General features: G+C 43.1%; 2 protein-coding genes across 2 annotated transcripts; both read right to left on the bottom strand.

The window, feature by feature from the left end:
- Nucleotides 1-1,756: 1,756 nt before the first annotated feature.
- LOC121847410 (repetin-like) lies at nt 1,757-3,417 on the bottom strand. The gene is made up of 2 exons (XM_042328110.1): nt 2,953-3,417; nt 1,757-2,898 (listed from the first exon to the last, which is right to left on the bottom strand). Exons 1-2 carry the CDS (start codon nt 3,152-3,154, stop codon nt 2,447-2,449), a joined length of 654 nt encoding a protein of 217 aa, XP_042184044.1. The 5' UTR covers nt 3,155-3,417; the 3' UTR covers nt 1,757-2,446.
- A 1,744-nt stretch (nt 3,418-5,161) lies between these two features.
- LOC112237277 (G-protein coupled receptor 12-like) lies at nt 5,162-11,234 on the bottom strand. Its single transcript, XM_024405878.2, has 3 exons — nt 10,809-11,234; nt 10,278-10,564; nt 5,162-10,061 (listed from the first exon to the last, which is right to left on the bottom strand). Exons 1-3 carry the CDS (start codon nt 11,109-11,111, stop codon nt 9,476-9,478), a joined length of 1,176 nt encoding a protein of 391 aa, XP_024261646.1. The 5' UTR covers nt 11,112-11,234; the 3' UTR covers nt 5,162-9,475.
- Nucleotides 11,235-19,949: the final 8,715 nt, after the last annotated feature.

The following is a 19,949-nucleotide window of genomic DNA, read 5'->3' as shown; positions in this document are numbered from 1 at the left end:
CTGTAGCTCAGGACCTGAAGCAAGGACATGCATGTTCTTGATACCATTTGAAAGGAAACAGTTGTGGAAATGTGAAATTAATGTAGGAGAATATAACACATTAGATCTTGTAAAAGAAAATACAACGTTTTTTTTTGTCTTTGAAATGCAAGAGAAAGGCCAAAATGTTACAGTCCAGTTTAGGCGCAATTTATATTTTCGCCACTAGATCGAAGCAGTGTACATGCAAAGTTTTAGACTGAATCAATGAACCATTGTATTTCTGTTCAAAATGTTGTATCAGGACTGCCCAAATGTGCCTAATTGGTTTATTGATACATTTTCAAGTTCATAACTGTGCACTCTCCTCATTCAATAGCATGGTATTATTTCACTGTAATAGCTACTGTAAACTGGACAGTGCAGTTAGATTAACAAGAATTAAAGCTTTCTTCCAATATCAGATATGTCAATGTCCTGGGAAATGTTCTTGTTACTTACAACCTCATGCTAATCACATTAGCCTACGTTAGTTCAACCGTCCCGCAGGGTACCCACCGATCCTGTAGAGGATTTAAGTTTAAATTAGGATTTCTCCCCTAAGAAACAATGACAATTCAACCATAAACAATGTTTATAATCTGTGAAGGCTATACATGGTCCCAGTGAAGTTTAGCTCTCAGGTACCGCTATAGACAATCTTTTAGTAAAAGTGAAGATAAAATGGCCGAACATGACATTTTACCCTGTTCTAAAATGTTAATGAATGGGGGTTACATAGCCTAGTGCTTTCTATGTGCTGAAAGCTCTTTACACAGTGGGAAAGGCTAGTTGATTTAGTGAGTCAGTCTCTTTTGATTTTCTCCTATGTGCGCACACACACACACACACACACACATACACACACAGGTGGCTTAGTTTTAGTGGTTCTTTTGTTAAGCAGCAAAAGCCTTAGCAACGGAATCCATCTTTACACAGACTCCGATATGAGAAAGAGAGAGAGGTAGAGAGAGAGAGGTAGAGAGAGAGGTAGAGAGAGAGAGGTAGAGAGAGAGGTAGAGAGAGAGAGAGGTAGAGAGGTAGAGAGAGAGAGATCAAAGAGAGAGAGAGAGAGGTAGAGAGGTAGAGAGGGAGAGAGAGAGAGAGAGGTAGAGAGGGAGAGAGAGAGAGAGAGAGATGAAGGAGAGAGATGAAGGAGAGAGAGAGAGAGGTAGAGAGGTAGAGAGAGAGAGAGAGGTAGAGAGAGAGAGAGAGAGAGAGAGAGGTAGAGAGAGAGAGAGAGATGAAGGAGAGAGATGAAGGAGAGAGAGGTAGAGAGAGATGAAGGAGAGAGGGAGAGAGAGATGAAGGAGAGAGATGTAGAGAGAGAGATGAAGGAGAGAGGGGTAGAGAGAGAGAGATGAAGGAGAGAGAGATGAGGGGTAGGGGTTGGGATAGGGGTTGGGGTAGGGGTTGGGGTAGGGGTAGGGATTGGGGTAGGGGTTGGGGTTGGGGTAGGGGTAGGGGTTGGGATAGGGGTTTGGGGTTGGGGTTGGGGTTGGGGTAGGGGTAGGGGTTGGGATAGGGGTTGGGGTTGGGGATAAAATGTTCCTAGATCAGTCTTGTTTGATCAGGGTCTTGTATATCATTTCAACATCAGACGTGGTAGGCTATCATACTATCTCAAAGCTCATGAATGCCTTTACCTTGAAATACACCAGACAGAGATGCATACGTGATAAATACATCAACCAAAATAAACCACTAGTCATAAGTAAGAAATATGGCACTTTTTTAGCATAATCCACTACACATTGTTTCAAGAAATTATTTTGACCATTGATAAGAACACACACACACACACACACACACACACACACATTAACAACCATATTATTTAAACACATGCCCTGATGACGAATATGTAAAAATATGTAAAAAATATGTTTCTGTACAGCATTGAATAAGGAAAATAACTCCCTTTCTCTCCTGAAGAGACAGTGGCAAGGGTACAGAAATAGAATGAGTAGAATCTATTTATATCGGTTTGTCTACAGCAGTATGGCCCATCTTGGTGTGTTTGTACATACGAGAGTCAAGCTTTTATCCTGGAGGCCCACCGTGTCTGCTGTAGTTTTCGTTCCTCTGTTAATTGACCAATTAACCAATTAACATCACTGATTGGCTATAGTGGTCACAGCTGGTTTCCAGGTGTGATTCAAGAGACTAATTGAAAGTCAATGATGAGGATCACCTGGTTCGTGATCATCAGGCACCAATACGGAAGAAAACGGAGTGAAACTAATATGGACATCCTGCCCTATTTTCATTCCTCCGATTCGATCCTCCGATTTCTATTGGACAAATTCATTGTGAACCACGGAGTGATACACACACACACAGTGCTAGGTCATTCCACCCCCGCTCTATAGGCATAACAGAGTATATATTCACGATAACGGGATTCAATGACACGTGAGGACGCACCTCACATCAGAGAGTTTCCAGCACCGTGGCTGAACGATTCCATCAGAGAGTTTCTACCACCGTGGCTGAACGATTCCATCAGAGAGTTTCTACCACCGTGGCTGAACGATTCCATCAGAGAGTTTCTACCACCGTGGCTGAACGATTCCATCAGAGAGTTTCTACCACCGTGGCTGAACGATTCCATCAGAGAGTTTCTACCACCGTGGCTGAACGATTCCATCAGAGAGTTTCTACCACCGTGGCTGAACGATTCCATCAGAGAGTTTCTACCACCGTGGCTGAACGATTCCATCAGAGAGTTTCTACCACCGTGGCTGAACGATTCCATCAGAGAGTTTCTACCACCGTGGCTGAACGATTCCATCAGAGAGTTTCTACCACCGTGGCTGAACGATTCCATCAGAGAGTTTCTACCACCGTGGCTGAACGATTCCATCAGAGAGTTTCTACCACCGTGGCTGAAAGATTCCATCAGAGAGTTTCTACCCATCAGAGAGTTTCTACCACCGTGGCTGAACGATTCCATCAGAGAGTTTCTACCACCGTGGCTGAACGATTCCATCAGAGAGTTTCTACCACCGTGGCTGAACGATTCCATCAGAGAGTTTCTACCACCGTGGCTGAACGATTCCATCAGAGAGTTTCTACCACCGTGGCTGAACGATTCCATCAGAGAGTTTCTACCACCGTGGCTGAACGATTCCATCAGAGTTTCCAGCACCGTGGCTGAACGATTCCATCAGAGAGTTTCTACCACCGTGGCTGAACGATTCCATCAGAGAGTTTCTACCACCGTGGCTGAACGATTCCATCAGAGAGTTTCTACCACCGTGGCTGAACGATTCCATCAGAGAGTTTCTACCACCGTGGCTGAACGATTCCATCAGAGAGTTTCTACCACCGTGGCTGAACGATTCCATCAGAGAGTTTCTACCACCGTGGCTGAACGATTCCATCAGAGTTTCTACCACCGTGGCTGAATTCCATCAGATTCCATCAGAGAGTTTCTACCACCGTGGCTGAACGATTCCATCAGAGAGTTTCTACCACCGTGGCTGAACGATTCCATCAGAGTTTCTACCACCGTGGCTGAACGATTCCATCAGAGAGTTTCTACCACCGTGGCTGAACGATTCCATCAGAGTGACCAGGGGTGTATTCATTACTCACAAATATAAATCCAATATAAACCCAATATAAACCCAATATAAACCTAATATAAACCTGTTGTCATCTGCTTTGAAGGCTGACACAAGCAGATAATACTTATATATCATAGATATTCATCATATCTAGATCTATCTAGAATCTAGTTCTATAATCAGTCACATGGTGATCCATAATTATGGTTTATGTAGATTTAGGCTAACATGTTTCTGTTTCTGTTTTTATTGTTGAACGTTGTGAGAGCTTGATTTGAAGGGATTCTATCGTTCATTAGTTCCAGTTCCCCCTCTCTCAGTTGTAGCTTTTTGAGATTGACCTGTACACGGTAGTAAGTAACACTGTTGGAGCTATTTTATCCACTACAAACACACTGAACGTTATTGCAGAGGAGTTAGGTACGATAAGGCCAACGGAAGAGTTACAGAATCTGCATTTTCAAGGAATTGGAGGAATTGGGTTTGCATTCATTGTCTGACTACACTACAGACCCAATAGAACCGTATTCCCTATCTAGTGCATTGCTTTGCAGGGCCCATAGAGCTCACAATTAGTGTACTATATTGGCAACAAGGGTGCCATTCGGGGCTCAGCCTAACAGGGAAAGCATGCGACTGTTTGCTCGTTCATCCCGCTGAATAGAAAACTATAGAAAAGACACCATTTTACAAAGTAGAAAAATTCCATCATCAACATTATGAACAAGTTATTGTCAAGTAAGTTCATGTCCAGTAAGTTATTGTCCAGTAAGTTAATGTCCAGTAAGTTATTGTCCAGTAAGTTAACATCCAGTAAGTTAATAACGTCCAGTAAGTTATTGTCCAGTAAGTTCATGCCCAGTAAGTTAATAACGTCCAGTAAGTTCATGTCCAGTAAGTTAATAACGTCCAGTAAGTTCATGTCCAGTAAGTTAATGTCAAGTAAGTTCATGTCCAGTAAGTTAACTTCCAGTAAGTTAATAACGTCCAGTAAGTTATTGTCCAGTAAGTTCATGCCCAGTAAGTTAATAATGTCCAGTAAGTTAACGTCCAGTAAGTTAACGTCCAGTAAGTTAACGTCCAGTAAGTTAATAACGTCCAGTAAGTTAACGTCCAGTAAGTTCATGTCCAGTAAGTTAACGTCCAGTAAGTTAACGTCCAGTAAGTTAATAACGTCCAGTAAGTTATTGTCCAGTAAGTTCATGCCCAGTAAGTTAACGCCCAGGAAGTTATTGTCCAGTAAGTTAATGTCCAGTAAGTTAATGTCCAGTAAGTTCATGTCCAGTAAGTTAACGTCCAGTAAGTTAATAACGTACAGTAAGTTAATGTCCAGTAAGTTATTGTCCAGTAAGTTATTGTCCAGTAAGTTAATAACGTACAGTAAGTTAACGTCCAGTAAGTTAATAACGTCCAGTAAGTTAACGTCCAGTAAGTTCATGTCCAGTAAGTTAACGTCCAGTAAGTTAACGTCCAGTAAGTTCATGTCCAGTAATTTAATAACGTCCAGTAAGTTCATGTCCAGTAAGTTAACGTCCAGTAAGTTAACGTCCAGTAAGTTAACGTCCAGTAAGTTCATGTCCAGTAATTTAACGTCCAGTAAGTTCATGTCCAGTAAGTTAACGTCCAGTAAGTTAACGTCCAGTAAGTTAACGTCCAGTAAGTTAATAACGTCCAGTAAGTTCATGTCCAGTAAGTTAACGTCCAGTAAGTTAACGTCCAGTAAGTTAATAATGTCCAGTAAGTTATTGTCCAATAAGTTCATGCCCAGTAAGTTAATAACGTCCAGTAAGTTATTGTCCAGTAAGTTAACGTCCAGTAAGTTCATGTCCAGTAAGTTAACGTCCAGTAAGTTAACATCCAGTAAGTTAATAATGTCCAGTAAGTTAACGTCCAGTAAGTTAATAACGTCCAGTAAGTTAATAACGTCCAGTAAGTTAATAACGTCCAGTAAGTTAACGTCCAGTAAGTTAATGTCTAGTCCTGTGCTCCATTTTGAGAGTTGCCTGTTATAGTTTGTTCTTCGTTTTTTTTTTTTTACTAATTGTCCATTGAAACACCAAGCCCTATTACTGTCCCTGTTTCCCAACACAGCCCACTATCTCCATGACTGGTACATCACCGGGCACTTCTCCACAGTAGTATTTTACCATTGTTGGTGTGTTGCTGTTGATGTTTGTACTAAACAGTGGATACAGTTGCAGAATTGAGAGCAAACAAGCATGATTATGATTATTTTTAAGACAGTACTATAAAATCTCTAGTTTCTGTTCAGTTTGTGGGCTTCATCCTAATAGTCTAATTTTGCATCCTCTCCTCATCTCCTTTCCTTACTAACCACGTATCCAGTCAGTGTCTCTCAACCATCAGAGGTCGTGTAGGAAAGGAGACAAGGAACGGGGACAAGGAAATGGAAGCCGTGCCATTAGGATGAAGAACTAACCTAAAGTATGCTCATTGTACCACAACTAACTCTGTCATTGGAGCCTTTGTACATCAGTTCACTACAAGCTTCCCTTTCAGGGAGAAACTAACCTCATTATAATCTCTCCGTCTGTGTGTGTGTGTGTGTGTGTGTCTATCTGTGGGAGAATGAAACCGTAGGTTGCATTACCCTACTGTGTGTGTGTGTGTGTGTGGGTTGCATTACCCTACTGTGTGTGTGTGTGTGTGTGTGTGGGTTGCATTACCCTACTGCGCCTGGTGCCTCATTTCATGCCACCGCTGCTCGGCTCACCTTGTAAAACCTCATTAATCCACCGCACCGTTGATCCGGCTGAGGCTAAGACGCGTCGGCTCCTCTCTTGCAGACGTTCAGAGATACAGAGAGGGGGCGTGTGGTGTGGAGCGTGTGTTGAGACAGACAGCATTGAGAGAGAGGGAAAATGAGGGGTATATTGGCCAATATAATCATTTAGATAAAACCCCATAGAGTGTGGTTTTGTGTTTTACATTCCATCAGGGGCAGACTGGTCCATTTTTAGCCCGTGGGACTGTCTAACTTCGGTTTTTAATAGCAAAATGATCATTATCTGGCTAATATTGTTCAAGTAAATAAATGGACAGGTTTGTTAGAAATGCCAGGGCTAATTTCTGGTCCCAGTCTGGTCCTGCATTCTGTTCTGTTGTGCTGCTGTTGCCTATTGTCCATGCATCGGCAGCTAATCAATAGAACCCTATTGGATTTGGATCCATGTTCACTTCACCTGACATGAAGAGTAGTCAATATGCTGTTTACATTGCCGGTTTTCAGACGTGGGTTGATCAATCGTTATCATTTAACTTGTCTGCCTAAATCAATACTTGTAAACCCATGTGTACATAATCAATAGGCCCAGTTGACATTTTATTTCAAGTCCCGTTAATGATATCAAATGATATCGAATTGCGATGTATAGACTTATTAATTGTTGTGATAGCCTGTCACACAATACTTTCAACCTATGATCATTCTAAAAGGATACTAGTCAGATATGACAGACTCCCTCTGCTGTCACTTGGTTAGAACCCACCGGGTCATTTAGAACCATTAGTTAGAACTAGAATGGTTAGAACCCACCACGTCATTTAGAACCATTAGTTAGAATTAGAATGGTTAGAACCCACCGCGTCATTTAGAACCATTAGTTAGAACTAGAATGGTTAGAACCCACCGCGTCATTTAGAACCATTAGTTAGAACTAGAATGGTTAGAACCCACCGCGTCATTTAGAACCATTAGTTAGAACTAGAATGGTTAGAACCCACCGCGTCATTTAGAACCATTAGTTAGAACTAGAATGGTTAGAACCCACCGCGTCATTTAGAACCATTAGTTAGAACTAGAATGGTTAGAACCCACCGCGTCATTTAGAACCATTAGTTAGAACTAGAATGGTTAGAACCCACCGCGTCATTTAGAACCATTAGTTAGAACTAGAATGGTTAGAACCCACCACGTCATTTAGAACCATTAGTTAGAACTAGAATGGTTAGAACCCACCGCGTCATTTAGAACCATTAGTTAGAACTAGAATGGTTAGAACCCACCGCGTCATTTAGAACCATTAGTTAGAACTAGAATGGTTAGAACCCACCACGTCATTTAGAACCATTAGTTAGAACTAGAATGGTTAGAACCCACCGCACCACAAAGTGATTGAAACTCCGCCAAAGGCCCTGCGAACATGAGCCCTGGCTGTGACACACGTTTTGTCACCTCTCGCTCTGTCTGGAAAGATAACACAGCCCTGTGAGTTTTTCTCCTTCTCTCCACACCAGGCCTGTTTTCTAATGAATTATTCAACCGTACAACCAGTGAGAAGTGTTAAAACGACTGTCTGGTTAGCTGGCTCCGGATAGAATTTCCCTTGACCTTAGTCACAGATCGAGAATCAGATTTCACTTCCCAAATTGGTTAAATTAACCAGTAAGGGGGAGAATGCAAAAACTGACCATAGAGCAGAATCAAGTAGGGACTACAAGCATCAGCTCGCTGGTGCTGAAATGAGCTTTTGATGCACATTGGCAATGTCTTGACGCTATGTTTTGCTGTCTGTGGTGCTGAAACGGTTTTAGCTAGAACCCGGTGTGTTTCTAGAATTACTAGAACGATGACTTGACTGTAATTGCATTTCTATACCTCATGACTGTAGGCCGGCAACATACATTGCTTAGCAGCTGTAAAAAAATATATATAAAAATTGGGAGGTTTATAGCATTGGTGATAACAGGGAAACCTTTTGGGGCTTGTGGGCTTTTCAAAAAACGGTATGTTTCTTCTCCAAGGGTAACAATGAATCAGACTTCATATTGGCTTTGCGTGTCTGTCTGTCTGTTATGTGTTATACACTTGTGTTTTATCCAAGAGCTTTAGTCATCATCAGCAACAAGATCATTGTGGCATGATAGTTTCTAAGGTTTTGAATGAAACCTCAAATTCTTAGCATTCCCACCTAACACACATCAACATTGTTGGCTAGTTAGCTCATCATAAGCAAGTTAGCTCATCATTAGCAAGGTAGCTCATCACAAGCAAGTTAGCTCATCAGTAAGCAAGTTAGCTCATCATAAGCAAGTTAGCTCATCATAAGCAAGTTAGCTCATCATAAGCAAGTTAGCTCATCATAAGCAAGTTAGCTCATCATAAGCAAGTTAGCTCATCATAAGCAAGTTAGCTCATCATTAAGCAAGTTAGCTCATCATAAGCAAGTTAGCTCATCATAAGCAAGTTAGCTCATCATAAGCAAGTTAGCTCAACAGTAAGTTCCAGCTCATCTTCCATCGAGGCAACTCCTTAGGCTGTACTACTCGTGCTCACCCTCTGAACGAGTAGCCTTTTAGAGGCCTATGATCCCCCACTGAAGTGGCATTGTAAAGCATTTAACCTGAGCCCCACACAGTTCGGAACCACCAACTCTATCCATTGGGTTACAGTATAGCCTAGGCCCAGGGCAAACCATCCCAAACTTTCTCAGTCCAGTCCATGGCCCCTCATCCTTTGATGAAGGAGAGCCGCATCCGCCCCTGCAACTCTGATCTAGACCCTGGAGAAGGATGGGAAGGGGGTTACATTGCCAGGTCACCACCCCACACCCTCCCTCTTGCCTTAGGGTCCCCTTTGACCTCACTGAGTCCTCTCCCTAAACCTTACCCCCTCACTGGCGATCCTAGGGGGGGGTCATCACCATGTCCCTTGATCTCACCACCACATTCTCTTCTGGATGTCCAACTTTGCTGGAGGCCCTGGGTCACAGAGCTAGGTTGGAAGGCGTACACCCACACCTCCTCCAATACCGGCATCATCCTGCACCCCTTCTATATACGTCGCTACACCCCCTCCCTAGACATTGCCAGGTCCAGGGCCGGAGGGAGAGGTTGGAGCGGTCGTAGCCATGAACAATGCTTCCCTATACATCACTGGATGTCCTGGCTCGAGGTCTCAGGCTCAGATTTGACGGGACACACCCACAACACGCCAACCAGAGCCCCTTCTGTATATCCGGGTTCCTGAACGCATATATAACAGGATTTATGACTGAATTACACGCCGCCAGCAGCACCGTAGAGTATGTGTATATGATAGGATAGCTTGAATCCGCCACTATAGAATACATAGCAAACGGCAGCCAACACGTGGCGAAGGTGCCGAGAATCACGGAGAGCGTCTGGACTCCTTTGGTCGTGGACATGGCGAGGAACTGATGCTGGACGGCGATTTGCTGAGCGTGACGGAACGCGATCCGACAGATCTGCAGGTAGAGTTGCATCATCAACGCGAAAACCAGTAGGAAGAAGACAGCGAGGGCGACGGCGTTGGATTTGGTGACGGGTCGACAGACTGAGCACGTTGATTGGTCGTCTAGGCAGTTCCACCCGAGCGCGGGGAGGACGCCGAGAACCAGACACACCAACCAGATGACCCCTACCACCAGGTATGTGAAGAGGACAGTCCGCTCCGTGTGGTAGGTCAGCGCGTTGTACAGCGACAGGTACCTGTAATGCAATGAACAGGAAATCCAGTCCGTGTTTTACATTCTCATTTACACCTTTAGCACATTCTCTGCATTCAACTACACCACATATCACTGTCATGGCAAGTAAAACGTTTCTCAACAAAGCAGCTATCCGCAAAGTCAGAACATTTGAAACCGTCTGTATCCCTGCAAATCTCATTTTAAGATATAAAGAGAGACATAAATATTACCGTACCTGTCCACGGTGATCGCCAAGATATTCAAGATGGATGCCGAGAATGCCGCAATGAGTATCCCTGTGGCAACCAAGGTCACGACCTCTCCCTCGACAAGATAGGTGAACACGAAGTTCAGGATGAGACCGAGACCCGCCAGGAGGTCGGCGAACGCCAGCGAGCCAATCAGGATGAACATCGGCGCTCTGAGGGTCGGCGTGTAGAAGAGGACGGCGATGACCAGAGCGTTCTCGCAGGCGATGAGTGTACCCGTGACACATAACGCCACATCCCATGGGCTAACATCCTGTTGATGACAATAATCATCCTCATATCCTTATCATGATATCATCATTATAATGCTAATAACAACAATAACAACCACAATAATAAAATAAAAATCATCATAATCATAACAACAACAATAAAAATTATAATTTATATGTTAAGCAATTCTCAAATCACCCAAAGGTCACTATACTTTTTTTAAAGCAATGAAATCAGCAATCACATCATAAAAGTAAACTAAACTTGATGACATCATGTCTAACCTGTTGTGAGGTCAGAGGTCGTAAGTCAAGGTCGGAGGTATAGGTGCGGCCGGGGACGTCGGAGGAGGAGGCGTTAACCCCGGGGAGGTCAGGGTAGGGGTCAGGGTAGGGGTCAAGCCAGGGGTCCAGGGGCGAGGGGTCAAAGGGCGAGGAGGAAGTCGTGTTCTGGGGGATGCCGCCGCTGCTCATAGCTGCAGCTAGGGAGAGGATCATATCTGGATGGAGGGAGGTGAGAGAAGAAGAAGAAGAAGAAGAAGGGGGGGGAATAGGCTGTATTGAAATAATAAGGAGGCGGGACACCATAGTGTTAGCTTTAGGAACGTGTTTAGTTAGATCAAACCGGATACAGAATACAGAGCATTATGGGTACTGTAGTATATCATGCTACAGAGGGTGAGGAGAGGGACAGGAGGATATGAGTCCAGGGGGCAAAGATGAGGGGAGAGTTGGGGGAGAGAGGGAGGATGAAGAGGGAAAGGTGAGGAAAGAGAGAGAGAGAGAGAGAGAGAGAGAGCAGAGGTGTCCATCACAACTCTATCAATTTATCCATATATATACATCTACAGTTGAAGTCAGAAGTTTACATACACTTAGGTTGGAGTCATTTAAACTCATTTTTCAACCACTCCACAAAGTTCTTGTTAGCAAACTATAATTTTGGCAAGTCGGTCAGGACATCTACTTTGTGCATGAACAAGTAATTTTTTCAACAATTATTGTTAACAGACAGATTATTTCACTTATAATTCACTGCACCACAATTCCAGTGGGTCAGAAGTTTACATACACTAAATTGACTGTGCCTTTAAACAGCTTGGAAAATTCCTGAAAATTATGTCATCGCTTTAGAAGCTTCTGATAGGCTAATTGACATCATTTGAGTCAATTGGAGGTGTACCTGTGGATGTATTTCAAGGCCTACCTTCAAACTCAGTGCCTCTTTGCTTGATATCATGAGAAGATCAGAAGAAATCAGCCAAAACCTCAGGAAAAAAATTGTAGACCTCCACAAGTCTGGTTCATCCTTGGGAGCAATTTTCAAACACCTGAAGGAACCACGTTCATCTGTACAAACAATTGTACACAAGTATTAACACCATGGGACCATGCAGCCGTCATACCGCTCAGGAAGGAGACGAATGTACTTTGATGCGAAAAGTGCAAATCAATCCCAGAACAACAAAGGACCTTGTGAAGATGCTGGAGGAAACAGGTACAAAAATATCTATATCCACAGTAAACGAGTCCTATATCGACATCACCTGATTGGCCGCTCAGCAAGGAAGAAGCCACTGTTCCAAAACCGCCATAAATAGCCAGACTACGGTTTGCAACTGCACATGGGGACAAAGATCGTACTTTTTGGAAAAATGTTCTCTGGTCTGATGAAACAAAAATAGAACTGTTTGGCCATAATGACCATCATTATGTTTGGAGCAAAGGGGGAGGCTTGCAAGCCAAAAACCACCAACCCAACTATGAAGCAAGGGGGTGGCAGCATCATGTTGTGGGGGTGCTTTGCTGCCGGAGGGACTGGTGCACTTCACAAAATAGATGGCATTATGAGGCAGGAAAATTAGGTGGATATATTGAAGCAACATCTCAAGACATCAGTCAGGAAGTTATGACCCCAAGAATACTTCCAAAGTTGTGGCAAAATGGCTTAAGGACAACAAAGTCAAATTATTGGAGTGGCCATCACAAAGCCCTGACCTCAATCCTATAGAAAATTTGTGGGCAGAACTGAAAAAGCGTGTGCGAGCAAGGAGGTCTACAAACCTGACTCAGTTACACCAGCTCTGTCAGGCGGAATGGGTCAAAATTCACCCAACTTATTGTGGGAAGCTTGTGGAAGGCTATCTGAAACGTTTGACCCAAGTTAAACAATTTAAAGGCAATGCTACCAAATACTAATTGAGTGTATGTAAACGTCTGACCCACTGGGAATGTGATGAAAGAAATAAAAGCTGAAATAAATAATTCTCTCACTCTCTACTACTATTCTAACATTTCACATTCTTAAAATAAAGTGTTGATCCTAACTGACCTAAGACAGGGAATTTTAACTCTGATTAAATGTCAGGAATTGTGAAAAAACTGAGTTTAAATGTATGTAAACTTCTGACTAAAACTGCATCTATTAATTCATCAACCCACCCATCCATCCATCCATCTATCCACCCATTCATCAGTGGTGGGAAAGGTTCCCAGTTGCCATACTTTGGTAATAGTAAAGATACCTTAATACAGAGGTCAAACTCATTCCATGGAGGGCCTAGTGTCTGCGGGTTTTTGTTTTTTCCTTTCAGTTAAGACCTAGACAACCCGGTGAGGGGAGTTCCTTACTAATCAGAGACCTTAATTAATCTATCACGGAAAAGGGAACCCGTAGGCACTCGGCCCTTCGTGGAATGAGTTTGACAAGTGCCTTAATAGAAAATGACTCAAGTAAAAGTAAAAGTCACCCGGTAAAATACTACTTGAGTAAAAGTCTAAAAGTTTCTGGTTTTAAATATACTTAAGTATCAAAAGTAAAAGCAAATGCTATAAATCTTTTGAAATTCCTTATATAGAAAACAAGAAGGCTCACTTTAATTTAAAAATAAATAAATATGGATAGCCAAGGAGTGGTTTACCGGGAGGGTTTTCTGGGTGGGATACGACCAATGGGTGAGTTTCCCTGTGGGTCCTGTTTTTTTCCTACATCCATGGGCTTACAGTATCAGCACTAAAGATAAGGATTACATCATTAACATAACATTCCTGTCTAAAAAACAATGGCAACACTAGCTATTCCCTCTCAGAATTAGAAAGACCTAATTGGTCCTATCAAAGGTTCCAGCTGTCTTGAAATCCCAGTATGAAACCATATTGATATAGCAACACTCCTAGAACACGCCGGCTCCATCAGGACGCACATAGAATGCAGAACCATTTGTACAATCTGCCTATGTCAGCCTTCCACGTCTGCCTATGTCAGCCTTCCACGTCTGCCTATGTCAGCCTTCCACGTCTGCCTATGTCAGCCTTCCACGTCTGCCTATGTCAGCCTTCCACGTCTGCCTATGTCAGCCTTCCACGTCTGCCTATGTCAGCCTTCCACGTCTGCCTATGTCAGCCTTCCACGTCTGCCTATGTCAGCCTTCCACGTCTGCCTATGTCAGCCTTCCACGTCTGCCTATGTCAGCCTTCCACGTCTGCCTATGTCAGCCTTCCACGTCTGCCTATGTCAGCCTTCCACGTCTGCCTATGTCAGCCTTCCACGTCTGCCTATGTCAGCCTTCCACGTCTGCCTATGTCAGCCTTCCACGTCTGCCTATGTCAGCCTTCCACATCTGCCTATGTCAGCCTTCCACATCTGCCTATGTCAGCCTTCCACATCTGCCTATGTCAGCCTTCCACATCTGCCTATGTCAGCCTTCCACATCTGCCTATGTCAGCCTTCCACATCTGCCTATGTCAGCCTTCCACATCTGCCTATGTCAGCCTTCCACATCTGCCTATGTCAGCCTTCCACATCTGCCTATGTCAGCCTTCCACATCTGCCTATGTCAGCCTTCCACATCTGCCTATGTCAGCCTTCCACATCTGCCTATGTCAGCCTTCCACATCTGCCTATGCCTTCCAGCCTTCCAGCCTTCCACATACGCCTATGTCAGCCTTCCACATACGCCTATGTCAGCCTTCCACATACGCCTATGTCAGCCTTCCACATACGCCTATGTCAGCCTTCCACATCTGTGGTGGAAGGTGGCCGAGCTACAGCTGTGTTTGTCAGACCATGAGACATACCCAACATCTGTCTTCTCACGGAAACGTCTGTACTAATCCAAAAGCAAATGAGTACACTTTCTACTCAAACAGTCATAAAACATTCTCTCAAATCGATTTTATATTGTTATCTACACCTCTATTTTCTCAAATTAAAAAGATTAACATTTTGACACATGAGTGTGTCCGACCACCATGCCTAATACTGCCAATTACAAATGTCAGAATCTCCTAAAAGAGCCACAAAATGCAGTTTCAATTTGAAATGTAACTAAAATGATTCCTAATGATCAATAAAAATTATATTGATGATCATCTGATTCTATGGGATGCCACCAATGGTTTTATTAAAAAGAATGCAATTGCATTTGCATCTGGGTTGAATACATCACAATAAAATAAGATATCCAAATGGCAAATGTTGTTAACTGCGTTAGTATGTTCTCAACAAACACATTTTTCAGACCTGGTAGCTATTACTCTTTCCAAGGTCAAGGTATAACTTAATTTATTGATAAGACAGGGAGCAGAATTCGCCATCCATCGAGGTAGACTCACTATTACTTCCATGGTAATCGTCCCAGCTGTTTACTGGCCAACCAGCTACACAGTAATGATAAATTAGCTGATAGAGCAACTATTGTATCTGAAACAGGGGAATTACTTTTAGAACCCAAATTAATCAATCAAAGACTCGCCCGCTTCTATAAATAACTGTACACCTCTGATTGTTAATCCACACCAAGCAAGACTAAGTTATTTCTAAAATAATTAAGAACTCCTCTTTTCTCTCAACAAAAGAAGCCGCCTCTCTGGGAGACCAACTCTCTCTCAATGAACTCAAAAGAGCACTGGAAAGCATGAATAAAGGCAAATCATTTGGATGAGACGGTATTCTCCCTGAGGTCTATATAAAATGTGGAAATCAATTAGGTCCAGTATTGGTCTAAATGATTAACACAGCCGTTTACAGAGGTTCATTAGGGAGAGATGTGAATACAGCACATATTGCAGTTTTATTTAGAAAAGGAGAAGGATGCCACTCTGCATCCCACTGCTGGTTTGCTTCTGAAGCTAAGCAGGATTGGTCCTGGATGGGAGACCAGATGCTGCTGGAAGTGGTGTTGGAGGGCCAGTAGGATTGGGGACATTGCCCTGTGTAAGGTGCTGTCTTTTAGATGGGATGTTAATAAACGGGTGTCCTGACTCTCTATGGTCGCTAATGATCCCATGCCACTTATGGTAAGACTAGGGGTGTTAACCCTGGTGTCCTGGCAAAATGTCCAATCTGCCCCTCATACTGTCACTGTCACCTAATCATCCCCAGTTTACTATTGGCTTGTTCATCCTCTCCCCTGTAACTATTCCCCAGCTTGCTGCTGTAAATGAGAATGTGTTCTCAGTCAACTTACCCGGTTAAATAAAAAGTGTTCTCACTAGTGCATCCTATCTATCTTTGATAAACACAACTATTAATCTGTTTTCCAAAATATTGTCATCCCGTCTCGATATTTACTTACCCAAATTGGTCTACACGGACCAAAGTGGGTTAGTTAAAAAAAGTTTATCCTCAACTGTTACATATTCAAGTTCAAACCCCCGAGCTGACAAGGTACAAATCTGTCGTTCTGCCCCTGAACAGGCAGTTAACCCACTGTTCCTAGGCCGTCATTGAAAATAAGAATTTGTTCTTAACTGACTTGCCTAGTAAAATAAAGGTAGAAATGTAAAAAAAATATATATATATCTTAAACGTTTCATCTGTGTTATCTCTCGCTGCATAAAAATCTGTGAATGGTCATATCTCTGGTCCCTCTTGGCTCCAATTTCATTCATTTGATTAAAATACTATTTTCCAATACCTCAGCAATAGTTATAACAGGCAATATGTGCTACAATCCATTCAGAATCACTAGACGCAGCAGACAAGGTGATCCGATTTCTCCTCTGCTATTTTTATTTAGCTATGAAACCTCCGGCCCAGGCAATTCCTCAATCAAAGGAAGTAAGACCCATTTCCCTCAAATCTACTGATCACTTCGTCTCGTTACATGCAGCCGATATTTTACTAGACAATGCATCTCGATCGCTCCTAAACATATTGAAGTTCATAGATAAATTCAGCTTCATCTCAAATTATAAAATGAATCTAATGTACTTTAACAGAATTCTCAAATCAATTCAATCTGACCTCAATAGATTGACTAACATCCTCGTTGCTTTAAACAGCAGAATATCTATCGAATATATTGTCACGGCTGAATTTCTGTAGTTCAATGCTTCCCAAATCAAATCAAATTTGATTTGTCACTTACACATGGTTATCAGATTTTAATTTATTTTAATTTATTTTTTATTTCACCTTTATTTAACCAGGTAAGCTAGTTGAGAGCAAGTTCTCATTTACAACTGCGACCTGAACAAGATAAAGCAAAGCAGTGCGATACAAACAACAACACAGAATTACACATGGAATAAACAAAACATACACTCAATAACACAATAGAAAAAAAAGGAAAGTCTATATACAGTGTGTGCAAATGGCGAGAGGAGGTAAGGCAATAAATAGGCCATAGTAGCAAAGTAATTACAAATCAGCAGATTAACACTGGAGTGATAGATGATCAGATGATGATGTGCAAGTAGGGATACTGGTGTGCAAAAGAGCAGAAAAGTAAATAAAAACAATATGGGGATGATGTATGGAGATTGGGTGGGATATTTACAGATGGACTATGTACAGCTGCAGCGATCGGTGAGCTGCTCAGATAGCTGATGTTTAAAGTTGTTCACTGGGCCAGCAGCCTTGCGAGGGTTAACACAATTAAATGTTTTACTCACGTCAGCCACGGAGAAGGGGGGGGGTGCGCAGTCCTTGTTAGCAGGCCGAGACGATGGCACTGTATTATCCTCAAAGCAGGCAAAGAAGGCATTTAGTTTGTCTGTAAACGTGACATTGGTGTCCGTGACGTGGCTGGATATCTTTTTGTAGTCCGTGATTTCCTGTAGACCCTGCCACATACATCTCGAGTCTGAGCCATTGAATTGCGACTCCACCTTGTTCCTGTGCTGGCATTTTGCTTGTTTGATAGCCTTGCGGAGGGAATAGCTACACTGTTTATATTCAGACATATTCCCATATTCCCTTTCCATGGTTAAATGCGGTGGATCGCGCTTTCAGTTTTGCACGAATGCTGCCATCCATCCACGGTTTCTGGTTTGGGTAGGTTTTAATAGTCACAGTGGGTCCAACATCTCCAATGCACTTCTTTATAAACTCACTCACCGAGTCAGCGTATAGGTCGATGTTGTTCTCTGAGGCTGGCCGGAACATATTCCAGTCCGAGTGATCAAAACAATCTTGAATGTGTAACCTTTATTTACAATGACGGCCTACTGGGGAACAGTGTGTTAACTGCCTTGATCAGGGGCAGAACGACAGATTTTTTTTACCTTCTCAGCTCAGGAATTCGATCCAGCAACCGTTCGATTACAGGCCCAACGCTCTAACCACTAGGCTGCCTGCCGCCCCAAAATCGTAGCTTCCGATTGGGCGGACCAGCGTTGAATGGTTCTCGTCACTGGTACATCCTGTTTGAGTTTCTGCCTATAAGACAGAAGAAGTAAGATGGCGTCGTGGTTGGATTTGCCGAAGGGAGGGCGGGGGAGGGCTTTGTATGCATCGTGGAGTAGCAGTGGTTGAGTAGCGCAATCAATATGCTGGAAGAATTTAGGTAGACTTGTTCTCAAATTTTCTTTGTTAAAATCCCCAGCTACAGTAAATGCAGCCTCACAGGCTGACGACACCGCTCGCGTCGCAAAATAAATGTAGAAATCTATGTTATTCAATTATTGCACCCACACTGCTTGCGCGCGCCAACAAGCATCTGCGTTGCCAAGGACTAAAATAGAAGTCAGTTCTATTTGTGACGCAGATCACGCTGCAAGTCCTGCCTCTCCCATCTCCTCATTGGTTTATATGAGCAGAAACCCAAGTGCCATCTCCTCATTGGTTATACCCACGTGAGTGACTGAAAGACGAATGAGGTCAGTGGCGGTAATGCACCTAATTTATGAAAGTTGCCAATCGCAATATAAAGTCAAGAGAAGAAAAAGCCTGGAAGGAGGAGAGATGACTAGAAATTATTCGGTTGACCGTTTAATGTGTGGATGAATTGGTGGAGTAGAGGACCTTGTGCATTTCAGATAAAATAACAACTCAATCGTTATAACCCAGGACAAATTAGCTAGCAACAGCAAGCTAGCTAAATAGGACAAATTAGCTAGCAAGTGCCAGCTAGCTAGCTAAATTGCCATAAATGTTTAATACTTTTCGACCTGTCCCCAAATTAATATAATTGGTTAAGAGTTTGCTTTGATATTTTAACCTGCGTGTCATGATTGCTTTGGTGTGGGGGTACAAAATATATTTATTCACGGTGGCGCACGATGGCGCACACACGCAGTTGTGGATTCCATGTCACAGTGTGTCAGGGTGTATGGTTTCCAGTTTGCATATAGTCCAGTGAAGTTCCTTAATGGCCGTCTTGGTATCTGCTTGAGGGGGGATGTACACAGCTGTGACTATAAATGACGAGAATTCTCTTGGTATGTAAAATTGGCCTGCACTTGATTGTAAAGGAATTCTAGATCAGGTGAGCAGAAGAATTTTAGTTCCTGCATGTTGTTATGATTACACCATGAGTCTGTAACGGGATTCGTCTTCTTCTGACGAGGAGCATGAAGGATCGGACCAATATGCAGCGTGGTACGTGTCCATGTTGATATTTATTAACACTGAGCGCAAAAAAAAAACTAAATAACAAGGAGAACGAACGAAAATGAAACAGTTCTGTTTGGTGAAGACACAGAGACAGAAAACAACTACCCACCACTAAAATGGGGAAAACAGGCTACCTAAGTATGATTCTCAATCAGAGACAACGAACGACACCTGCCTCTGATTGAGAACAATACTAGGCCAAACACATAAACACAACATAGAAAAATAACATAGACTACCCACCCCAACTCACGCCCTGACCAAACTAACACAAAGACATAATAAAGGAACTAAGGTCAGAACCCCCCCCTACCCCCAAAGTGACAAAACCTGAAACTATAGGGGAGGGTCGGCTCTGGTAGCTCCCCACTGACTGAGACTCGGGTGCCGGAGTGACGGGCGGCTCTGGTACCTGGAGGGGCGAGGAGGGAGAGACGGAGAGACAGCCTGGTGCATGGGTACTGGCGACACCGTGCGCTTGACCGCATATCACAGTGCTTGACCAGTACTGCGCTTCTTCCGGTAAGCACGAGGAGTGGGCTCAGATCTCCAACCTGACTCTGGTCAGACTGCCAGATGGTGAAGTG

The sequence above is a fragment of the Oncorhynchus tshawytscha genome, linkage group LG10, assembly GCF_018296145.1.
Source record: "Oncorhynchus tshawytscha isolate Ot180627B linkage group LG10, Otsh_v2.0, whole genome shotgun sequence".
Taxonomy (NCBI): Eukaryota; Metazoa; Chordata; class Actinopteri; order Salmoniformes; family Salmonidae; genus Oncorhynchus; species Oncorhynchus tshawytscha.
The sequence above is the reverse complement of the archived record's forward strand: the minus strand, read 5'-3'. Positions and strand labels throughout refer to the sequence as shown.